This window comes from Mastigoproctus giganteus, chromosome 1, assembly GCF_048544385.1.
Source record: "Mastigoproctus giganteus isolate SK-2022 chromosome 1, ASM4854438v1, whole genome shotgun sequence".
Taxonomy (NCBI): domain Eukaryota; kingdom Metazoa; phylum Arthropoda; class Arachnida; order Uropygi; family Thelyphonidae; genus Mastigoproctus; species Mastigoproctus giganteus.
Window position 1 is genome coordinate 110,810,578 of NC_143575.1, and position 21,299 is coordinate 110,831,876.

Below are 21,299 nucleotides of genomic sequence, written 5' to 3' on the forward strand. Positions count from 1 at the left end.
AGTTAGGGGGAAGTTTCGTCTGACCAATTTGATTGGATACTATGATGTGGTCACAAAGGAACTGGATGCAGGAAATAACTTTGATATCATATATTTGGATCTTAGAAAGGCTTTTGATACTGTTGCACATGGAAGACAGCTGCAGAAATTGGAGAAGTGTGGCATTAGAGGCAAATTGCTGCTATGGATAAAGGGATGCTTGAGTGGGAGAAATGGTATTCAATGGCCACTACTCTTCGTGGACTAATGTTATTAGTGGAGTCCCTCAGGGTTCAGTGTTGGGGCTATTGTTGTTTTCTGTATTTACAAATGATATTGATGATGGTGTATCAGGCTTAATGTCCGAGTTTTCGACAATACGAAGGTTGGTAGGCTTGTTAAGAACGCTAATGGCAGTACGCTGCTGCAACAGGATCTAGAAAAGATGAGACGATGGGCTGAGAGGTGGCAAATGAATGTTAACATTGACAAATGTAAAGTACTACATATGGGAAGCAGTAACCCCAGAGTAACGTATCAACTCTGTGGTACTACACTGACATTGGTAGAGAATGAAAAGGACCTGGAGGTAATTGTGCAGGCAGATATGAAGTTTTCTGAGCAGTGCAGACGGTCTGCAAAAGTAGCTCGTGGTGTTTTGTCAAGAATATACAGGAATTTTTCTAGCAAGGATAAGCAGGTGACTGTCCCCTTGTATAAGACAATGGTCAGGCCACATCTTGAGTACTATATACACCTCAATCAGAGGTGTATACAGTACTCAAGAGTGCAGTACTGGTTTGAATGGTCTGGAGGCCTCATTTTAAGAAGGATGTAGAGGTGATGGAACAAAGGGTTGCTCTTATGAAGAAAGGCCTAAGTTTTGCAGATTACAGTGTCTGGAGACTAGGCACCTGCGAGGTGATCTGATTGAGGTGTATAAAACTTTGAATGGATGGAGCATGCTTAATGCTGATGGGAATTGAGGAAAGACAGTTGTAGGATAGATGTGCAGAAGTTTGCCTTTAGCCAGCACGTAGTTGATTGGAGGAACAGATTTCCATCTTTTGTTGTGGAACTTGATGGCCTAAATAAAAATAAAGCTGAGCTGGACAGTTATTTGGAATGAATGGAGGGGTGAAATGGGAGCGTTTTTTTTTTTTTGGCTGATGCTGCATAAGCTTGCTTTTTTGCATCGTATGCCTCTACTGATGCTAAGTTTTTGACCGCCAGTGTAAAATTTTAAAAAATCGTGGAAACATATTTTGTATCCCATAGGAATAAATGAAAGTACAGTATTGTGAAAAGAATGCAATGTGAATCCAAAAACACATTGTGTTTTTGGTAATTCATTCCAAGACCTTGGAAGTCGAAATTTTTGCTATATAACTAAGCTATTTATCTCTCTAAAATGTCTTTTTTATAATGGAGTGCTACCCTTTCATCATTATCATATATTCCATTATAAGGATTAATTGTGAACGGCTTTGTTGATATTTTCCTAAAGAACATTTCTGGAGGTCACGACCATCAGGAAAGCTTTTGATACTGTTGCACATGGAAAATTTCCATACAAAATGGAGCGGTATGGCATTAAGGGCAAGTTACTGCAATGGATAAAGGGATGGTTGAGTGGGAGATGGCAGAGAGTGGTATTAAATGGACACTGGACTACATGGACTAATTTTATTAGCAGAGTTCCCAAGATTTGGTGTGGTCCCATTGTTGTTTTGTGTATTTATCAATGATTTGATGAAGGCATATCAGGCCTAAAGTCCAAGTTTGCAGATGATACAAAGATTAGCAAGGTTTTTAATGACAGTAAAGACAGTATGCTACTTCGGCAGGATCTAGAAAAGTTAGGTAGATGGGCTGAGAAGTGAAATTTAACATTGACAAATGCAAATACTCCAAATGGGTAGCAGTAACCCAAGAGAAACATACCAACTGTGTGGTATTACACTCAGGGAGGTGGAGAATGAAAAATACCTGGGGGGCAATTGTGCAGTCAGATATGAAATTCTCTTAGTAGTACAGACGGGCTGCCAGGGTAAGTCATGGAGTTTTGTCAATGATATATAGGAATTTTGCTAGCAGAGACAAAGAAGTGATTATCTCTTTGTATAAGGGAATGGTCAGGACACACCTTGAGTACTGCATACAGGTCTGGAAGTCTCATTTTAGGAAGGATGTAGAGTTGTTAGAACGAGTACAGAGAAGGGCAACAAGATTGGTGAGAGAAACAAATGGGTGCACTTATGAAGAAAGGCTTAAGTTCTGCAAGTTGCAACAGCTGGAGACCAGGCATCTGCGAGGTGATCTGATCGAGGTGTATAAGGCTTTGAATGGTTTGAGCAGGCTCGAAGCTGATGGGATACTTCCGCTTACTCGGATATTAAGAACCTGAGGGGGGGCATGGATTGAAATTAAGGAAAGACAGTTGCAGAATGTATGTGCAAAAGTTTGCCTTTAGCCAACAGACAGTTGACAGCTGGAACAGACTTCCATCTGTTGTTGTGGAAGTTGATAGCTTAAATAAATTTAAGTCTGAACTAGACAAACATTTGATGTGACCATATCAGTGAAACGGGAAGGGATTTTTTTTTTTTTTTTTTTTTTTTTGCCTGATGCTGTATAAATTTGCTTTCTTGCATCATATGCCTCAACTAATGCTAATAAAACAATAAAAACAATTTGCACTTTCCAGTTTATTGGGCTTTTTCTTTTAGTGCAACTAATTATAAACTCAATCTTATTGCATCTGCAATAATCCCGATAACTGGAATTGTGTGGGTTTTTACATTATTATGGTGAAATGTGGTTCCCCTTCACTGAAATCTTCAATCATATAAGAAACATAAATCAATTTTTTTAATGATAAATGGAAAGCGACTAACAGCACAAGTGGTGCAGTGCTAGGAAACCAAACAAAATTGATTTAAAAATGAAGATGAAAATGACTAAGAAGTAAGCAGCAGGGTAAAGTTTGTTATCTATTGCACAGAATTAGGTCTCACTGCTTAAGCAGTGAATACTATTTCAAAGGACAGTGCACGTATAAAAGAACATGTTAAAGGATCAACGCATTTAAGATCAACAGTGATCAAAACAGTGTTCAGGTGCTATATAGAAGATGGAAAAAATATTAATAAAATGAATGAAAAATCAGATTCAGAAGTTAGTGCCTGAGTCTAATGGCCATTCCAGCAAAAGCAAGAAGTATTTATGAACATATTAAGGATAAGTAAGGCAAACCCCAAGCCAAGTTCGTGGCAAGCAATGGGTTGTTTTACAGATACAAGTATTGCGCTGGTTTCCACAACGTTAAAGTATGCAGTGAAGTCACCAGTATTGATTCTGCAGCAGCAGACAAATTTTGTGATGTGTTGGAAAAAACCCCTTCTAAATTTCTACAGCCCTCAATCTCTGCAATGGCATACTTATCAGCTGGAGACACTGATTCTGGCAAAGATGCTCAAAAGGTAAAACTTGCTGTCTTTATGCCAGACCACTCCCTTTTTTTTGTAATTTTATAATTTTTGTAATTGCACACTTTTGTAATTTTTCCTAAGCATGAGATAAAAAAATTGAATAAATAATTCTATTTACATGTTCGTCGAACATTTCATTTTTGCTTCAATCAAATTCAGCAAGCATAGTTGCGAGGGCTGCATAAGCATTTAAGGAAATTCTGACTTATGTAAAATTTGACTTATGCAGAGTTCCGCGGAAGCACCCCTTACGTAAGTCAGAGGATCCTGTAATTTGTTTATTTTTAACTGTGCAATTCTTCTGAAGGCTTGCTCTTTCCTACAACTTAAATTCTGCACTGTAAACAATCTCTCGTATTTACCTTGCCACATATTATAGATTCATGGGGTAAATGTTGAAGTAAACATGGCATTTTCTCAAAAGAAAATGCCTATTCCTTTAATGACAATTATATATTTAAAATATCACTATGAGGGACCTGGGAAATACTAATGGGATTAGACAAAAGAAATTGCATTGCAAATATTAGCCTAAATATTTTTATACAGTCAGTCCTCGTATAACACATGTTTACACTACACGAATTCGATCATACACGATTTATAAATAGGGGAACGATATCTTATATAACACGAACCAAATTCACTTATGCACGATTCGTCTTTGTGTTTACAAGAAATGGCAGTCAAACGCAGAATCACCCCAACCGAACGCAACACAATAGGAATGAAGAGAAGATTCTGAAAATCACCATAATAACATAAAAATCAACACAATTCCAGCTATCGGTATAATTGCAAATGCAATTAGATCGAGTTTACTACCAGTTTATAACAGATTCCAACTAGCAGAAACGCAACTGGAAATTGTTTTTATTGTTTTATGGTAGTAACCCCTAGAAATGTGCTTTAGTAAAATGTGAGGTGTTAATAGTGTATCTCTGCCTTTACGGTGTTGTTTATTCAGTTGCTACACGCGCGCAGCTTTGTTTATGCGTATCAAGCGTGCCTCCTTGTTTTGTAATTGTGCTTTATTCCCTAAAAATGAGTAAAATACTTAAAAGGTGTGAAAAGGAAGCATCCTGGTGAAGACACTGCAGATTCAGAAAGAAAAAGAGAAGCAATATCGATGAACAGAGGCAGACTGGGTCAAAAATTCTTACCTGGGAAAATTTATAGTGGCCTCATACTATGGTTTATGGCCAAAATCACACCGGCCTCCGGCCCACTAGGGTTTCCCCGGTAAGGCTTATGGCCAGTCCGCCTCTGTCGATAGAGAAAAAATATGAAATTGTGAAACCCTTTGAGCAAAATGAAAGACCATGTGATATTGCGTGTGCTACAGGCCTAAATGAGGCAACGCCGAGAATTACAAGGAATGCACAGAAAATAAAAATAACTTTCATAGCAGGAACAAAGTGTAATTAAAATCCATTAGATTAAGACACAAAGAATTGGAAGAGATGGAACGGCTGTCATCTGTTTGGATGGAAAATCAAACAAAAAACATGTTTGCTTATGAGAGAAGCAAAAGCATTAGCAATATTTTTTATTACGTAATAGTCGTAATAAAATACGTATTTTATTACGATTATTTATTGTTTTTAGTAATGTTTAGGTTAAAAATATGTGTTCAATCTTGGGTGGTAGGCAACTAACCCTATTTTTCCCATAGGGCCTGATGTTTATATTGCACGATTTTGCATTGCACGAGGGTTTCTAGGAACACAACTATCGTGCTATACAAGGACTGACTGTACTAGTAATTTAAAATGTGTTTTGTTTTTTTTTTATAAAAACAAAACACATTTCTTGGTGGATCCCCAAACCACCAAGAAATAGCTGTGTGATTGTTATTTGTCAACTTCAATGCAAAAGGGTGAAAAAAAACAGATTTAATTTTAATGCAGCACTTACCTGGGCATGCTGAAAGTAGTGAAGGAAGAGCTACATGAACAACAAAATCTTGTAAGGAGAAGCAACGGCGAGCAACCAAAATAGATGTAAACACTGCAAGATTATCATGGATAGAGAGATCCCCAACCTGCAATTAAATAGCATCAAGAAAAAAAGGTTATTTTATTACCAAATTTATGATATTTATCCAAAAATCTATTTTACAAGATTATCAAGAAAAAAAGGTTATTTTATTACCAAATTTATGATATTTATCCAAAAATCTATTTTACATATGTTTAATTATACGATGCAATTAATGTATCTCAATGAATTGTTTTATACAGAATTGCCACTAATTTTAATTACAATATAAAATGGCAAAGTTACAAATAATGACATAAGTAATACATTAACTATTTCAGGAAAGAGTTTTCCAATCAAGTGTTGTCACTGCAGTGTAGGGTGGAACCAGTGGAATTTTGAATTTTTGTAAAAATGAAGCTTTGAGGGTCACTGAAAAAGTTATGATTTTGTAATGATTTTGGTTTCAAGTATGAAATCAGAAGAGGTTAAAAAGTTGTTTTGTATATTTATCAATGATATTGATGAAGGTATATCAAGTTTAATGTCAAAGTCTGCAGACAATACAAAGGATGGCAGAGTTGATAATAACAGTAATGACAGTATGTTGATGCAACATGATCTGTAAAACTTGAGTAGATGGGCTGAGAAGTGGCAACTGAAATTTAAAATTAACAAATGCAAAGTACTGCATAGGGATAGAAGAAACCTCAGAGAAATGTACCATGTGGTGTTACACTCAGGGTGGTGGTAGTAGTAGTAGTGGCATGTGATGCAAGAAAGAATGTGTATCAGCTTATGCAGCATCAGCCAAAAAAAAAAAAAAAAAAAAAAAAAAAACACACCATTCCCTCCAAATTCCTGTCCAGTTCTTAATTAAATTTATTCAACCTATCAACTTCCACGACAGATGGAAGTTTGTTCCAGCAATTAATCACTGGCTGGCTAAAGGCAAATTTCCGCACATCTATTCTACATTTGTCTTTTCTTAATTTGAATTTATGCCCCCTTAGGTTCGTAATTTGAACAAGTGGAAGGATCCCATCAGAATTCAGCGTGCTCAACCCATTCAAGGCCTTATATACCTCAATGATATACAGGATAAAAAGGGTGGTAGAGAAGAAGACAGAGAGTGGTAATTAATGGACATTGCCCTTCATACTAATGTTATTAGTAGAGTACCCCAGGATTTGGTGTTGGGCCCATTGTTGTTTTGTATATTTATCAATGATATTGACGAAGGTAAATCAGGCTTAATGTCCAAGGTTGCAGATGATACAAGGGTTGGCACGGTTGTTAATGACAGTAATGGCAGTGTACTACTGCAACAGGATCTAGAAAAGTTGGGCAGATGGGCTGCGAAGTTGCAAATGACGTTTAACATTGACAAATACAAAGTACTGCTTATGGGTAGGAAAAAAACCCAAAGAAATGTACCAACCATGTGGTAATACACTTAGAGTGGTAGAAAAATGAAACAGACCTGGGAGTAATTGTGTAGACAGATATGAAGTTTTCTGAGCAGTGCCACAGCAGGTCATGGGGTCTTCTTAATGATAAACAGAAATTTTGCTAGTAGGAATAAGGAGGTGATAGTCTTATTGTTTAAGGAAATGGTCAGGCTATGCCTTGAGTAATACATACAGGTCTGGATGCTCATTTTATACAGGATGCAGAGTTGCCAGAATGAGTACAGAGAAGGGAACAAGATTGGTGAAGGGAACAAAGTGGTCATCTTACCAAGAAAGGCTTAAGTTCTGCAAATTGCAGCATCTGGAGACTAGGCACCTGCAAGGTTATCTGATTGAGGTGTATAAAGCCTTGAATAGTTTGATCATGCTCAATGCTAATGGGATTCTTCCTCTTGCTCAGAATAATCGCCTGAGAGGGCATAAATTCAAATTGAGGAAAGACGGTTGTAGGATAGATGTGTGGAAGTTTGCCTATAGCCAGCGGGTGGTTGATTGTTGGAACAAACTTCTATCTGTCGCAGAAGTTGATAGCTTAAATAGATTCAAGGCAGAATTTCACAAACATCTGAAGCGAGTGGATGGGTGAAATAAGGGTTTTTTTTTTTTTTTTTTTGGCTGATGCTACATTAGCTTGCTTTCTTACATCATGTGCCTTTGCTAATGTTAATGATAAACAAGAATTTTGCTAGCAGGGAAAAGGTCATTATCCCTTTGTATAAGGCAATAGTCAGTCCTTGTATTGAGCACTGTGTATAGGTCTGGAAGCCTCATTTTAGGAAGGATGCAGTTGCTTGAGCATGTACAAAGAGGGGGCAACAAGACTGGTGAGGGGAATGACGGGGTCCTCTTACCAAGAAAGGCTTAAGTTCTGCAAATTGCAGCGGCTGTAGACTAGGCACCTGCAAGGTGATCTGATTGAGGTGTATAAGGCCTTAAATGGGGTGATCATGCTGAATCCTGATGGGATTCTGCCACTTGCTCAGATTACGAACCTGAGGTGAGGCATAAATTCAAATTGAGGAAAGACAGTTGTAGAATAATTGTAGAATTAGTGGAACAAGTAAATACATGGGCTGTGTTTGGGTAATAAAGAGTAGGAACAGGTGCATGTATACTTGCACCTACACCAATGCCAGGAGTATAGTTAATAAATTTGATGAGCTTGAAGTGCTAGTCAAGACATCCAAGGCAGATATTGTTGGGATATCAGAGACGTGGTGTCACACAGATATAAGCAGTGCAGAATTGGAATTTGGGGAGTACAATGTGTACAGGCAGGATACACAGGAAGGGAGGAGTGGTTATGCTGTTAGTTAAGAAACACAAAATCTAAGGAAGTGCATCCAATTGATGTTGGTGGACAATGCAGTGTTGAGTCTGCTTGGTATTAAATAAGCACTGGGAAAGGAAAAATAAGAGTAGGTGTGTGTTATAGGCCTAATGAACCTAATGAGTATAATGAGCAATTGTGCAGAGAAATAGAGTGGGCCAGTAAATCAGAATGTCTTATAATGGGGGATTTTAACTTTCCAGATATTGACTGAAACTTGTGGAATGGTCACTCACACACTAGCAAGATTATTGTGGATTTATTGGATGACTGTTTTCTACAGCAACATGTTCGAGAGGCAACCAGAGTTAGTAATACTCTTGATCTGATTATCAGCAGTGATTATTCATGTATTAAGAATTTGCAGATAAAGGAACCACTGGGTGACAGTGGTCACAATATACTGATGTGGGAATTACCTAAAGATGTAACTACCATCAAGGCTAAAGGGAAGGGCTTCTGCTTTCGTAAGGGTGACTACAGAGGTCTCAGACAGTTTTTAAATTCTGTACAGTGAGATCAACTGATGATGTTATCAACGTTGAATTCTAAATGAGAAGGATTCAGGGACTTAATTTTGGAGGCAACTAGGCTTTTCATTCCAACAAAGAAATACTGTTCAGTGTTTAGGCCTCAATGGATGTCAGATGAATTAATGAGGCTCGTGGCAGAGAAGAAGAATGTATGGGATACATATAAAGTATCAGGTGACACAAAAGCATATTGCAGGTATATACTAGTCTGTAATCAAGACACGAAGGAGGTTAGGCAGGCGAAGGCAGATTATGAGAAATTTTTGGCAAAGGAAAACAGCAGAGTTCTTTACTTATGTAAACTCTAGAAGGGAAGGGATGAATCCGATTGGACCACTTAACATACATGGGTTGACTATTGATGATAGTGCTCAGGTAGCTGATAAACTGAATGAGTATTTCATTTCTACATTCACACTTGAGGAGTCATTCGATGAAGGGAGTGCCAGAGGTTTATCAAACGCTAACAGGGAGCTAAATAATTATGTAATAACTGAGAGCAAAGTGGAGGATAAATTGCTGAATTTAAACATAAGGAAGGCACCTGGGGTGGACGGGATCTATCCAGTTATATTAAAGGAGGCAGCAAAGAAAGTAAGCAAACCCTTAGCCATAATTACGAGAGCTTCCTTGGACTCAGTGGAGGTACCCATGGACTGAAGGGGTGCAAATTTATCACCAATTCACAAAGGGGGTTCAAAAGGTGACAAGTAACTACAGACCTGTTGTTGTTTGTTATTTGGTTTTTAGGAGCATTAGCAACTAAGGCCATATTGCTCCGGGATATGCGGTGGTCATTCCCTGACCTTTCCGCATCTTCCGTATTTGGTGGTGACGGGCTCGAACCCCGGTCTAATCAAGAAGCGTGTGCTACGCACCGCTGCTTCCCACCTGGCTACGGAGGCGCACTACTACAGACCTGTTAGTTTAACTTGTGTTGCAGGGATAATAATGAAATCACTAATTAAAGAAGTATTGCAGTATCATCTAGACAAGACTGCAGTAATAGTTAAGACACAGCCTGCATTTGTTAAAGGGAGGCCTTGTCTAACCAATTTGATTGGATATTATGATGTGGTCACAAAGAAACTGAATGCCAAAAATAATTTTGATATCATATACTTGGATTTCAGGAAAGCTTTTGATACTGTTGCAAATGGAAGACTGCTGTACAAATTGGAGAGGTATGGCATTAATGGTAAGTTGTTACAATGGATAAAGGGATGGTTCAGTGGGATACGACAAAGAGTGGTAATCAATGGACGCTGCTGTTCGTTATGAATTTTATTAGTGGAGTTCCCCAGGGTTCGGTGTTCGGCCCATTGTTGTTCTGTATATTCATCAATGATATTGATGAAGGTATATCAGGTTTGTCCAAGTTTGCAGATGATACAAAGGTTGGCAGGATTGTTAATGACAGTAAAGACAGTATGCTACTCCAACTGGATCTAGATAAGTTGGGCAAATGGGCAGAGAAGTGGCAACTGAAGTTTAACATTAACAAATTCAAAGTACTGCATATGGGTAGCAAAAACCCAAGAGAAATGTACCAACTACGTGGTAATACTCTCAGGGAGGTGGAAAGTAAAAAAGACCTGGGGGTAATTGTTCAGTCAAATATGAAATTCGCTGAGCAGTGCAGACAGGCAGCCAGGGCAGGTCATGGAGTCGTGTCAATGATATATAGGAATTTTGCTAACAGGGATATGGAGGTGATTATCCTGTTATACAAGGCAATGGTCAAGCCATGCCTAGAGTACTGTGTACAGGTCTGGAGGCCTCATTTTAGGAAGGATGTAGAGTTGCTAGAACAAGTACAAAGAAGGGCAACAAGATTGATGAGGGGAACAAAGAGGTGCTCTTACCAAGAAATGTTTAAGTTCTGCAAACTGCAGCGGCTGGAGAGTAGGCAACTGCGAGGTGATCTGATTGAGGTGTATATGGTCGTGAATGGGTTGAGCAAGCTGAATGCTGATGGGATTCTTCCTCTTGCTCAGACTAAGAACCACAATTTCAAATTGAGGAAAGACAGTTGTAGAACAGAGGTGCGGAAATTTGCCTTTAGCCAGCGGGTAGTTGATTGGTGGAATAGGCTTTCATCTTTTGTTGTGGAAGCTAATAGGCTGGACAGGCATTTGGAACGAATGGGGGGTGAAATGGGAGGTTTTTTTTTTTTTTTTGTTGGCTGACGCTGCATAAGCTTGCTTTCTTGCATCGTATGCCTCTACTAATGCTAATGCTAATAGATGTGAGGAAGTTTGCCTTTAGCCAGAGGGTGGTTAATTGCTGGAAGAAACTTCCATCTGTCGTTGTGGAAGTTGGTAGGTTAAATAAATTCAAGGAAGAACTGGACAAACGTTTAGAGGGAATGGTTGTGTGAATTTTTTTTTTTGGCTGATGCTACATAAGCTCATATGCTTGCTTTCTTGCATCACATGCCTCTATTACTACTACTACTACAATGTCGGCAAAACAGGACTTTATAATTTTAAAGTGATAATATCAAAGAGGAAAAATGTGTTGGTGGGAAAAAATCAAAGACATGCTTGATGGTGCCCGTATACACAAATATGACAGGAACTGATAAAAAAAAAAACTGTTCGTTATCGTAAAATCGTTAAAACCTTGGCGTTTCAAAAATGTAAGGAAACTTCCTGTGGATTGCTGCAAACAAGAAAGCTTGGATGATTTTGGATATTTTTTGGCAATACGTAAATGATTGGAATAAGGTGCTATTCAAAAGAAGAAAAATATTTTATTGTTGATAACTGTCCTGCACTTCCCTATAATTCTAAATTTGTCCAAATTAAGCTATTGTTTCTGCCTCCCAATGCGACATCAATTTTACAATCAATGGACATAGGTGTAATCAAGAGTTTGAAAGATTCTATAAAAGATTTTTAGTTCTACATCTGATCAGTCAAAGAGAACAGAAACTTAACGAGTCTGTATCGGTACTGGATGCTATAAATTTATTGAATGAATGATGCTTAGAACAACGTTACTTCGACAAGCATATCAAATTGCTTCAAGAAATCAATATTAAATTAAAATGAAATTCCAGTTGTAGATGAAGAAGATGGAAACGAAGAAAACAACTTACTATTATCCGATTGGCTAGGTAACAATGTTGTAGGTTTTAATACAGATACCATCAATGTATTTGTAAGAGTCGATGACAACTGATTAACTAGTGATCTTCCTACAGAGAGGGACATTGTAGATGTTGTGCTCAACAAAGACGATAACGACGATGGTAAAGACAATGATTGTGTTAATGAGATGACAATTGAAAGTGAATCAAAATCAGTGCCGATAAGCTCAAGGTGCAATGGACACATTAGTAAATTTTTTTGAAGGAACTGAGGCAAGTAATGAGACTTTTAACACATGGAGTGTTTTTAAGGGGAAACTTGAGAAATATCGAAGTGAAATCTTTAAAACAAAGATCAATTTGAAGATTCATAAAAAAAGACTAATCGAAATCGCGTTTATTATTAAATAGTATGGTTTTTAATGACAGTAGAGAGAAATAAATTGTGTTTAGTATTAAGTGTAGGGTTTTAAAATTACAGACAAATAAATTGTTTGATATTAAGTGTATTGTAATTTATACAAGCATATTAATGCAAATAATATGTAGGTATATACTTATATTATTTTTTTGAAATTTAAAATAAATAAATGCACATGGCATAATACTTTAAGAGTTTAGTATCTATATAATATCGGTGTTTTGATACACCATAGACACTCTTAAAAAAAACTACAAAGTAGTTGTTGTGGGCATCATTTGCTCTTTCTCATATTGTGCTCTGCCTTCACGACGAGTTGCCATGGTGCTGCACTACCTCGAATAAGTAACGCTTCACTAATAGAGAAGGCTATTGTTACTTATTCTCAGTGAGTACCACCACCCAGACATGTTTCAAGGCTATTGGCCTATCATCAGTGGGTGGGCAGGTACCCTAGTATTGCAGACATGACGACCCAGTTGTGAAGTTAATCGCACAATATGAGAGATGCCAAAAGGTGTATAAGATAATATTTAAAATAAATAAATGCACATGGCATAATACTTTAAGAGTTTAGTATCTATATAATATCGGTGTTTTGATACACCATAGCCACTCTTAAAAAAAACTACAAAGTAGTTGTTGTGGGCATCATTTGCTCTTTCTCATATTGTGCTCTGCCTTCACGACGAGTTGCCATGATGCTGCACTACCTCGAATAAGTAACGCTTCACTAATAGAGAAGGCTATTGTTACTTATTCTCAGTGAGTACCACCACCCAGACATGTTTCAAGGCTATTGGCCTATCATCAGTGGGTGGGCAGGTACCCTAGTATTGCAGACATGACGACCCAGTTGTGAAGTTAATCGCACAATATGAGAGATGCCAAAAGGTGTATAAGATAATATTTAAAATAAATAAATGCACATGGCATAATACTTTAAGAGTTTAGTATCTATATAATATCGGTGTTTTGATACACCATAGACACTCTTAAAAAAAAACTACAAAGTAGTTGTGGTGGGCATCATTTGCTCTTTCTCATATTGTGCTCTAATAGAGAAGGCTATAACAATAGCCTTCTCTATTAGTGAAGCGTTACTTATTCGAGGTAGTGCAGCATCATGGCAACTCGTCGTGAAGGCAGAGCACAATATGAGAAAGAGCAAATGATGCCCACAACAACTACTTTGTAGTTTTTTTTAAGAGTGTCTATGGTGTATCAAAACACCGATATTATATAGATACTAAACTCTTAAAGTATTATGCCATGTGCATTTATTTATTTTAAATATTATCTTATACACCTTTTGGCATCTCTCATATTGTGCGATTAACTTCACAACTGGGTCGTCATGTCTGCAATACTAGGGTACCTGCCCACCCACTGATGATAGGCCAATAGCCTTGAAACATGTCTGGGTGGTGGTACTCACTGAGAATAAGTAACAATAGCCTTCTCTATTAGTGAAGCGTTACTTATTCGAGGTAGTGCAGCATCATGGCAACTCGTCGTGAAGGCAGAGCACAATATGAGAAAGAGCAAATGATGCCCACAACAACTACTTTGTAGTTTTTTTTAAGAGTGTCTATGGTGTATCAAAACACCGATATTATTTTTTTGAATATATCTTTTTAACAAATTACTGAGAATTTAAAAAAAAAAATAGGATGTAGATTTAATTCATCATTGTTATAATGTTTGTTCGTTGTTCATTGTTTAATGGTCCCCCATCTCTGTTATACCCCAGGGGCTCACATCTGGCGAGTATGGGCTTGATGCACCCAGGTCCTGAGCTGGATATCATCATTCTTCTCTTTCTTGGTGATTTCCTTCTAGTTCTCTCTCTCTCTCTCTCTCTCTCTCTCTCTCTCTCTCTCTCTCTCTCTCTCTCTCTCTCAGGGTAATTCAGATTCTTTTTTTTTTTTTTTGGCTGGTGCAGCATAAGCCTCAGGCTTCCTTGCACCATATGACTAATAATAATAATATAGTGAGTAATGGTTATAACGAGAAAATTTTATCGGTCCCTTGATGCTCGTTATAACCAAGTTCAACTGTAATTAATTTGTAAATTGATATTTAACTTCATCACTTATGGTACCACATATTACGGTACCAACTAATTTCTTACATGGTGAGTTAAAAATTAACAGCTATTTTCAGTTGTTTTTGGTAATTTCTATTACTTCTGGTTTTCTCAATTTGCAGCATTTCACACTTTTTTAAGCTACCTGTTCAGTGCAATTTATCCTCTAATCCTCAGTAATTTCCTAACATTGTCAGTAATTTATCTATTTGCTGTTTTTACACAATTTATAGCAATTCCAGCTATTTTCTAACCTTGTCAGTTATTAAATTAATATTAATTATTGCTGTTCGCTATCATTGTCATATATTTAATTTATTATTATTTATTTAATTGATCTTAAAGTAACCAAAAATAGGAGTGTGCTGCCATCTTTCTTTGTCTTATCATGCTTTCATTGGCTTATTTTTTCACAATTTTCTACTATTATATGCCATGCTCAGTTATTTATTTGCTGCCATTTTTCAATTTTTTCAATTTCTACAAATTTCTGCCTTTTCTAACATTGTAATTTAGTTATTTAATTAATTATTTCATTTTTAAACAATTTACAGTATTTTTCTAAATTTCAGTTAATTAATTATTTATTTAAATGTTACCAAAAATCACTGTTACCAAAAATGAGAAGGCACTGCTATCTTTCTTTATCATATATCAGGCAGCAATCCAAGTTATAAATCAATTTAGCCAGGTTTCTTACAGTATGACGGTACTGTTCATTTTCAATTTATTATTTAATATTATTATTACAGTAAACTAAATTTGATTTTCTATTTGTTCTACTATTTCAGTAAGGCTGGTTTATTCTTATTACGTCTAAAAACTAAATTTGACCTGCAATTTGGCAAAATTTTATACTTACTATTTTATACTATTTTATTTTATTTTATTCTAAAATCTTCTATTACATCAGGCATTTCTCCATTAATTATTGGATTTCTGAAATTTAGTACTTCTGGTATTCCATACATTTCTTCAGTTTTACTTCAAGCATCATTACCTACTGTAATACCAGGTTCCATACTAAAGGGATGGGCAGTTATGCCCAATAAATCCGAAGTATCTCTATAAGATGCTTTTTCTTTATGCTTGTTAACTCTAATTTTTATACCTCAGAATCTATTAGAGCAATTCAAGGGAAACTGAGGTACTGTAGCTATCCTAACTCCTCTTCCTTTTCACCTTAAATTGGCAAAAGCCCTTCCCCTTTTCACTACATAATTATTTTTCACTAGTAAATAAACCTATAAGAAAGTTATTATTGGCACTCACTTTCATTATTTTTCATTATTATTTTTGATTCACTGCTTTCTGTAGGGCCAACTGTTATTCTGCCAGTTTACTGCTAAATTTACATTAATTTGCATATATATATATATATATATATATATATATAAAACTTTAGAGCATTTTAATCTATAATTTCGGTAATTTTAACCTAGATATACTGGCAAATAGCAAACAGCCTTAGCCAATTATTGATATGATGTATTGAGTGGTGCTAGCCCTAGAAAACGTACCATTCAATGTATCCTTTTATCAAGAATTGGCTTCATTATCATTTTATTTTATATTTATTTTATATTTTTTTATTAAATATTGTGTTTAATTATAGGGTACAACAATGAAGTCCAACTTAGGTTAACTAAATACTTTGGCCTTATGTGGTCTAGGTATACTTTTACTCTGAATACCTATATTCCATATTCTAATTATATTTCATCTGTCATATGATTCCCATGATATATTGTTCATTAAATAGTGTAATACAGTAGACTCTCCGTTAACCGGAATTCAAGCAACCGGCACTCTCAAGCAACCAGCAAAAAATCTTGGAAATAGTAAGTAGTTGAAAAATTAAATTATGATACATATTAATTTCTAGATAAAATGATTCAAACTTGGCATGCCACTTTGCACTGTGAGTACACACACGAGCGTCCCTCATGACATGTTTGTCTCTCACTCCCGACAATTCACTGTGTAAATATACCGGTTGATTTATTGTTATTCAAATTCTGTGTTCTCTTTCAACCCTTAGTATGCCGAAACAGGTAGCAAGTAAGCATAAACGTGTAGTGCTTACCCTCAAGCAGAAGATGGAAATATGCAAGAGGCTTGAGAAAGATGAAAGTCGTGCAATGCTCATAGAAGAATTTAATGTTGGCTCGTCAATGATCTATGACATTAAGGCTCAATCTCAGAAAATAAAGGAGTTTTATGCCAAATCGGAGAGTGATAAGAGTGTAGAGAAGTGTCAAAATGAGAATGGAAGTGCTTAACCAGGCCCTGTATGAGTGGTTTTCACTGAAAAGATCCGAGGGTGGTTGCATTTCTGGACCCATGTTGCAAGAAAAAGCAAAATAATTTCATGAGAAAATGAAAATTGAAGGTAAGTGTTCATTTTCAAGTGGCTGGCTTACTTGATTCAAGGTTCGTCACGGCATCTGTAAGCTGGATTTGTCAGGGGAGCAGAAATTGGCTGATTTTCAGGCTGCAACTTCATTTCGTGAGGTGTTTAGTGAAATGGTGGAAAAAAATTACTTGACCCCAGAACAGATTTATAATGCAGATGAGACAGGACTAATGTGGAAGTATCTACCTAATTCTACTTTGCCTGGTGGTAATGAGAAGGTAGCGCATGGGTTTAAGCAAAATAAAGAGCGTGTAACTGTGCTCATTTGTGCAAATGCATCAGGAAATCATAAGGCTGTGTGTGTGTGGGGTCAGCAAATTTGCTAAACCATGGTGCTTTAAAGGCGTAAGTAACCTTCCCGTAGATTATCATGCACAAAATAACACTTGGATGGACGCAGGAATCTTTACCAAGTGGTTTCATTATTCATTTGTTCCTAGTGTTAAAGAAAATTTACGAAAGAAAGGATTGCCAGAGAATAGTAAAGTTTTGTTGCTCTTGGATAACTGTCGCGCACATCCTCCTGCTCAAAAGCTAGTTAATGGCAATATTTTCATGTGGTATCTTCCAGCTAATGTCACAAGTCTGATCCAACTAATGGATCAGGGGATGATGCAAAACATAAATATGTTTTACAGGCATGACTTCATGCAGAAAATTACTAATTTTGATGGGACAATTCCGGATTTTCAGAAGAAATATAACCTCAAAGATGCTATCTACACTATCAGTTGTGCTTGGGACTCTGTGAGAAATGAAACATTACAGCAATGTTGGAGAAAGCTGTGGCCAGCTGTGATATTTGAGAAGTCCTCCTTCGAATTTGAGCAGTTTCCAGGCAATAGTGCAGCTGTCGATAGCACTGTTTATGATGAAATCTCTGAGTTAGTTGACGAAATGAATTTGCCTCGAGATGAAGTCGACGACTGGCTTGTTGTGGATAAGATATACCAGTAACTCATACACCGAATACGGAAGGCATTATAGAAGCTGTTGTGAATCATGGAAAAATGAAAGTTGCAGAGGAGGAAGAAAGTGATGACGATGTGTGTCAGGTGGGAAAAGTATCCTGGCAGAGGGCTACTGCAGCATTTTAAACTTTAATAGCTTTTGCAGAACAGCAACCCTTCTTCACTTCTCGGCATCTTATGCAGCTCCACATCATGCATAACTTGACTTTGTCTGAGAGACGTAAGACCTCAAAAGCAAGGTGATGTTTGTTCATTTTTGAAGAATGCTGAAAGCAAGTTTGGCAGCACAACATCTACTGATGAAGATCCAAAACCATCTACAGACCCTCCTGATCCTGTCCCAGTTACATCAGCAGATCCTGACTATCCTCATGCGATGTCTACCCAGTAAACTCTCTACCTACTGCAACAGTTTTGGGTGTGTATTTTTGTAAGTTACTGTATTTAAAAAGCAGTTTCTATAATAAAACTCAGTTTCTTTAGTAAAATTTGTCTATTTGTCTTAATTTTCTAAGTACTGGGCTCAGTATAATAGTCAAGTTTTTTTTTTTAATACTAACTAGCAAGCAACCAAAAACTACAGTTATCCAGCATCTACCAATCCCCGTGGGTTCTGGTTAACTGGGAGCCTACTGTATAAGTTTTACAGACAGATGTAATGTTTAATCGATACCTTGATGGCATTAATCTGATCTGACACTTTTTCTAATTCTCTATTTTTCTACATTTTTAACACTAATTTCATATACGTTTATATATATATATATATATATATATTATCAAAAATCAAAAAAAAAAAAAAAAAAAAAAAATATATATATATATATATTTTTTTTTTTTTTTTTTTTTTTTTTTTTTGATTTTTGAAATGGTCCATAGATCTCAGTAGTTTGGGAAACACTGGCTTAATCCATTAAAAAAAAAAGTTTATTTCTGACTTTCTCTATACAAGAGATTTTCTCCTGACATGCTTGACAGGTACAACATAGCTCCATTAACTCAAAATTTCAGAAATCTCATTTTGATTTTTTTCCCTAATTTTACTCACACATTTAATATTTAAGTGCAATAAAATCATAATTCTACTTATAAAAAGCATTATGAATGAAACTCAAAAAAATTAAATTCCATGGACAGACACATTATGATAAATAAATGCCATTGATGATCAAAATTATCTAGATGATTCATAATGCACGACAAAGCAATTAAGAACCAGTAACACATTTGACAAAAATACAGAATCATGCAGAATTAAACACTGCCATTTTTGAAGCAGCAAAACACAGGCAATTATTTTAAAGCTCTAATACTACATACAGTGACTGACTACATACAGTAATGCATAATTAATAAATGTGAATTGAAAAAAATTTATTGTGGTATTTATTATTATTAATAATTGCTGCAATCAATTTTTTTCCTCATTAATATTTCCTGCTTCCCTTTTGTACTGTATACAGAATGAAATTAAAATCAATAATCTAAAAAACTAAACACCTGAATTATCCACAGTTGCAGCTGTTTTGGATAATCACATTCATACATTAACTATTAATAGTGTGGATTGGGGGGGGGCAGGCAGGTAGTATGAGTATTATTTAACATTGCCCAATACTGTTGTCCACTATTAATGGAAAAGAAATAAAGTCTAAAATTGAAGCATGGAAAAGCGGTAGCTGTAGTCGACTAGAATAGCAAGAAATATTCCAATCTACTACAGCTATACTCTATAGTATATCTGTAATATTTTTAATTTGTCATTTACTACAGAAAATTTCAGAATTTTACGTTGCGTAAAAGCAAACTTTTACATAACAAATTTTCAAATGATATCTACATAATACACAAGATGTACAGCAGAAATTAGACTATCTGTCTGATGGCTAAACTTTTGCAGCACAACTATGCTATGAAATTATCATATGCAGCAGCCAGTTGTTTCCTGTTTATCAATTACATTTTCATTCTTTGAAAATATTTAGTGCACTAATAATGTTTTTTTGTGTTAGTTTTTGTTATAAACTATCTGAACATGATGATTATGTTACTGTTGGGTTTTAGGCACATCAGTGACATAGACCACATTGCCTCCTGGTGTATGATCTGTATAAGTACAGTAGTCATCCCACGATTTGGGCAGTTTCGCTATTGTGTGGTCAGGTATTTACTACCAAAATTTTAGATTGCATGGAGAATTTCACTACCTGCGTGATTGTTGTTTATGATGCTTCAAAAATTTATGTTGTTTATGATGCTTCATGAATGAAGATTTCAATGAAGGGGAAACACATTTCACCATAATAACGTAAAATCCCACAGAATTCCAGCTATCGGGATTATTGCAAATTCAATAAGATTGAGTTTACTACCCATTTTCAATAGATTGCACTTACAGAAAAGCCTAATAAACCAGAAAGTGCAAATTGTTTTATGGTCATTACTTCCAGAAATGTGCTTTAGAAAAATATCACAAAGGCGTTCAAAACTGATTCTTATAACCAAACATAGCAATATACGGTGGTGTGTTTGTCCTGTTATTTTTGAATTGTTATGCTAGCTGTTCAGACAGAATCTTTACCTGGTTCGCGCTTAGTAAAGTGTTTTAATTGGTAAGCACTGCTATTGCTGATTTAATATTTCTTGTCTATATAAAGTGTCTTTAATTAGTACCTAAAATGAAGAACGCTACAACAAAAAAAAATAAATCATTTAGAGGAAAAATTAAAAATTGTTAAGGAGTTAGAAAATGGCAAAAAGGTTGTGACAGTAGCCAAGAAATATAGCATAAATGAATGTATCATTTGACGAATTAGGGAAAATGCTGAGAAAATTAAAAGTTCAGTTATCTCTCCACATCATTGGCTGCAAAAAAGCACTACAAAAGTTAGAAATCCGTTAACAGAGAAACCAATCTACTGAACAATTACTTTCTTTCTGGATAGATCTTAATCAAAAAAGAATGGCTCTTAGTTCAGATATTATTCACACCAAAGCTCTGCAAATTTTTAATCGCTTACAAGAAGAAGAAGCCAGTCCATCCAATGCAGATGCCTTTCAGGCCAGTAAGGGTTGGTTTGAAAATTTTAAAAAACGTCAGTCTTCACAATCTAAAATTAACAGGCGAAACAACCAGTGCAGATAGAGAAGCTGCTTCTTTGTATCCGAAAACTTTAAAGGCTATTATTGCGACTGAGGGCTACTAGCAAGTCAAGTGTTTAATGTTGATGAGACCAGTTTATTTTGGAAGCATATGTCAAGCCAAACATTCATTTCAAAAGAAGAGAAAACTGCCCCGGGTTTCAAAGCTGCAAAAGATAGGTTAACACTTTAATGCAGAGGGTGACTTTAAGTGTAAACTGCTTCTAATTTATACATCCTTGTGCTTTTAAAGGAATATCAAAAAAGCTCCTTCCCAGTTCACTGAAAATCGAAGAAAAAAAGCCTGGATTATAGCTAAAATCTTCTAGGATTGGTTTTTAAATTGCTTTTGCATTTAAACTAAAAGATATTGCCTGAAGAA

General features: G+C 36.0%; 1 protein-coding gene across 4 annotated transcripts in view; it reads right to left on the minus strand.

Annotated features, from left to right (window-relative positions):
• Positions 1–21,299, minus strand: part of LOC150091098 (mediator of RNA polymerase II transcription subunit 12-like protein) — an 825,386-nt gene that overhangs the window by 390,806 nt on the left and 413,281 nt on the right. For all 4 annotated transcript variants that reach the window (XM_090374287.1, XM_090374270.1, XM_090374279.1 and 1 more), the window contains one exon: positions 5,388–5,514. In XM_090374287.1, the coding sequence (XP_090230413.1) occupies positions 5,388–5,514 (127 nt within the window). The remainder of the gene's footprint in view (positions 1–5,387; positions 5,515–21,299) is intronic.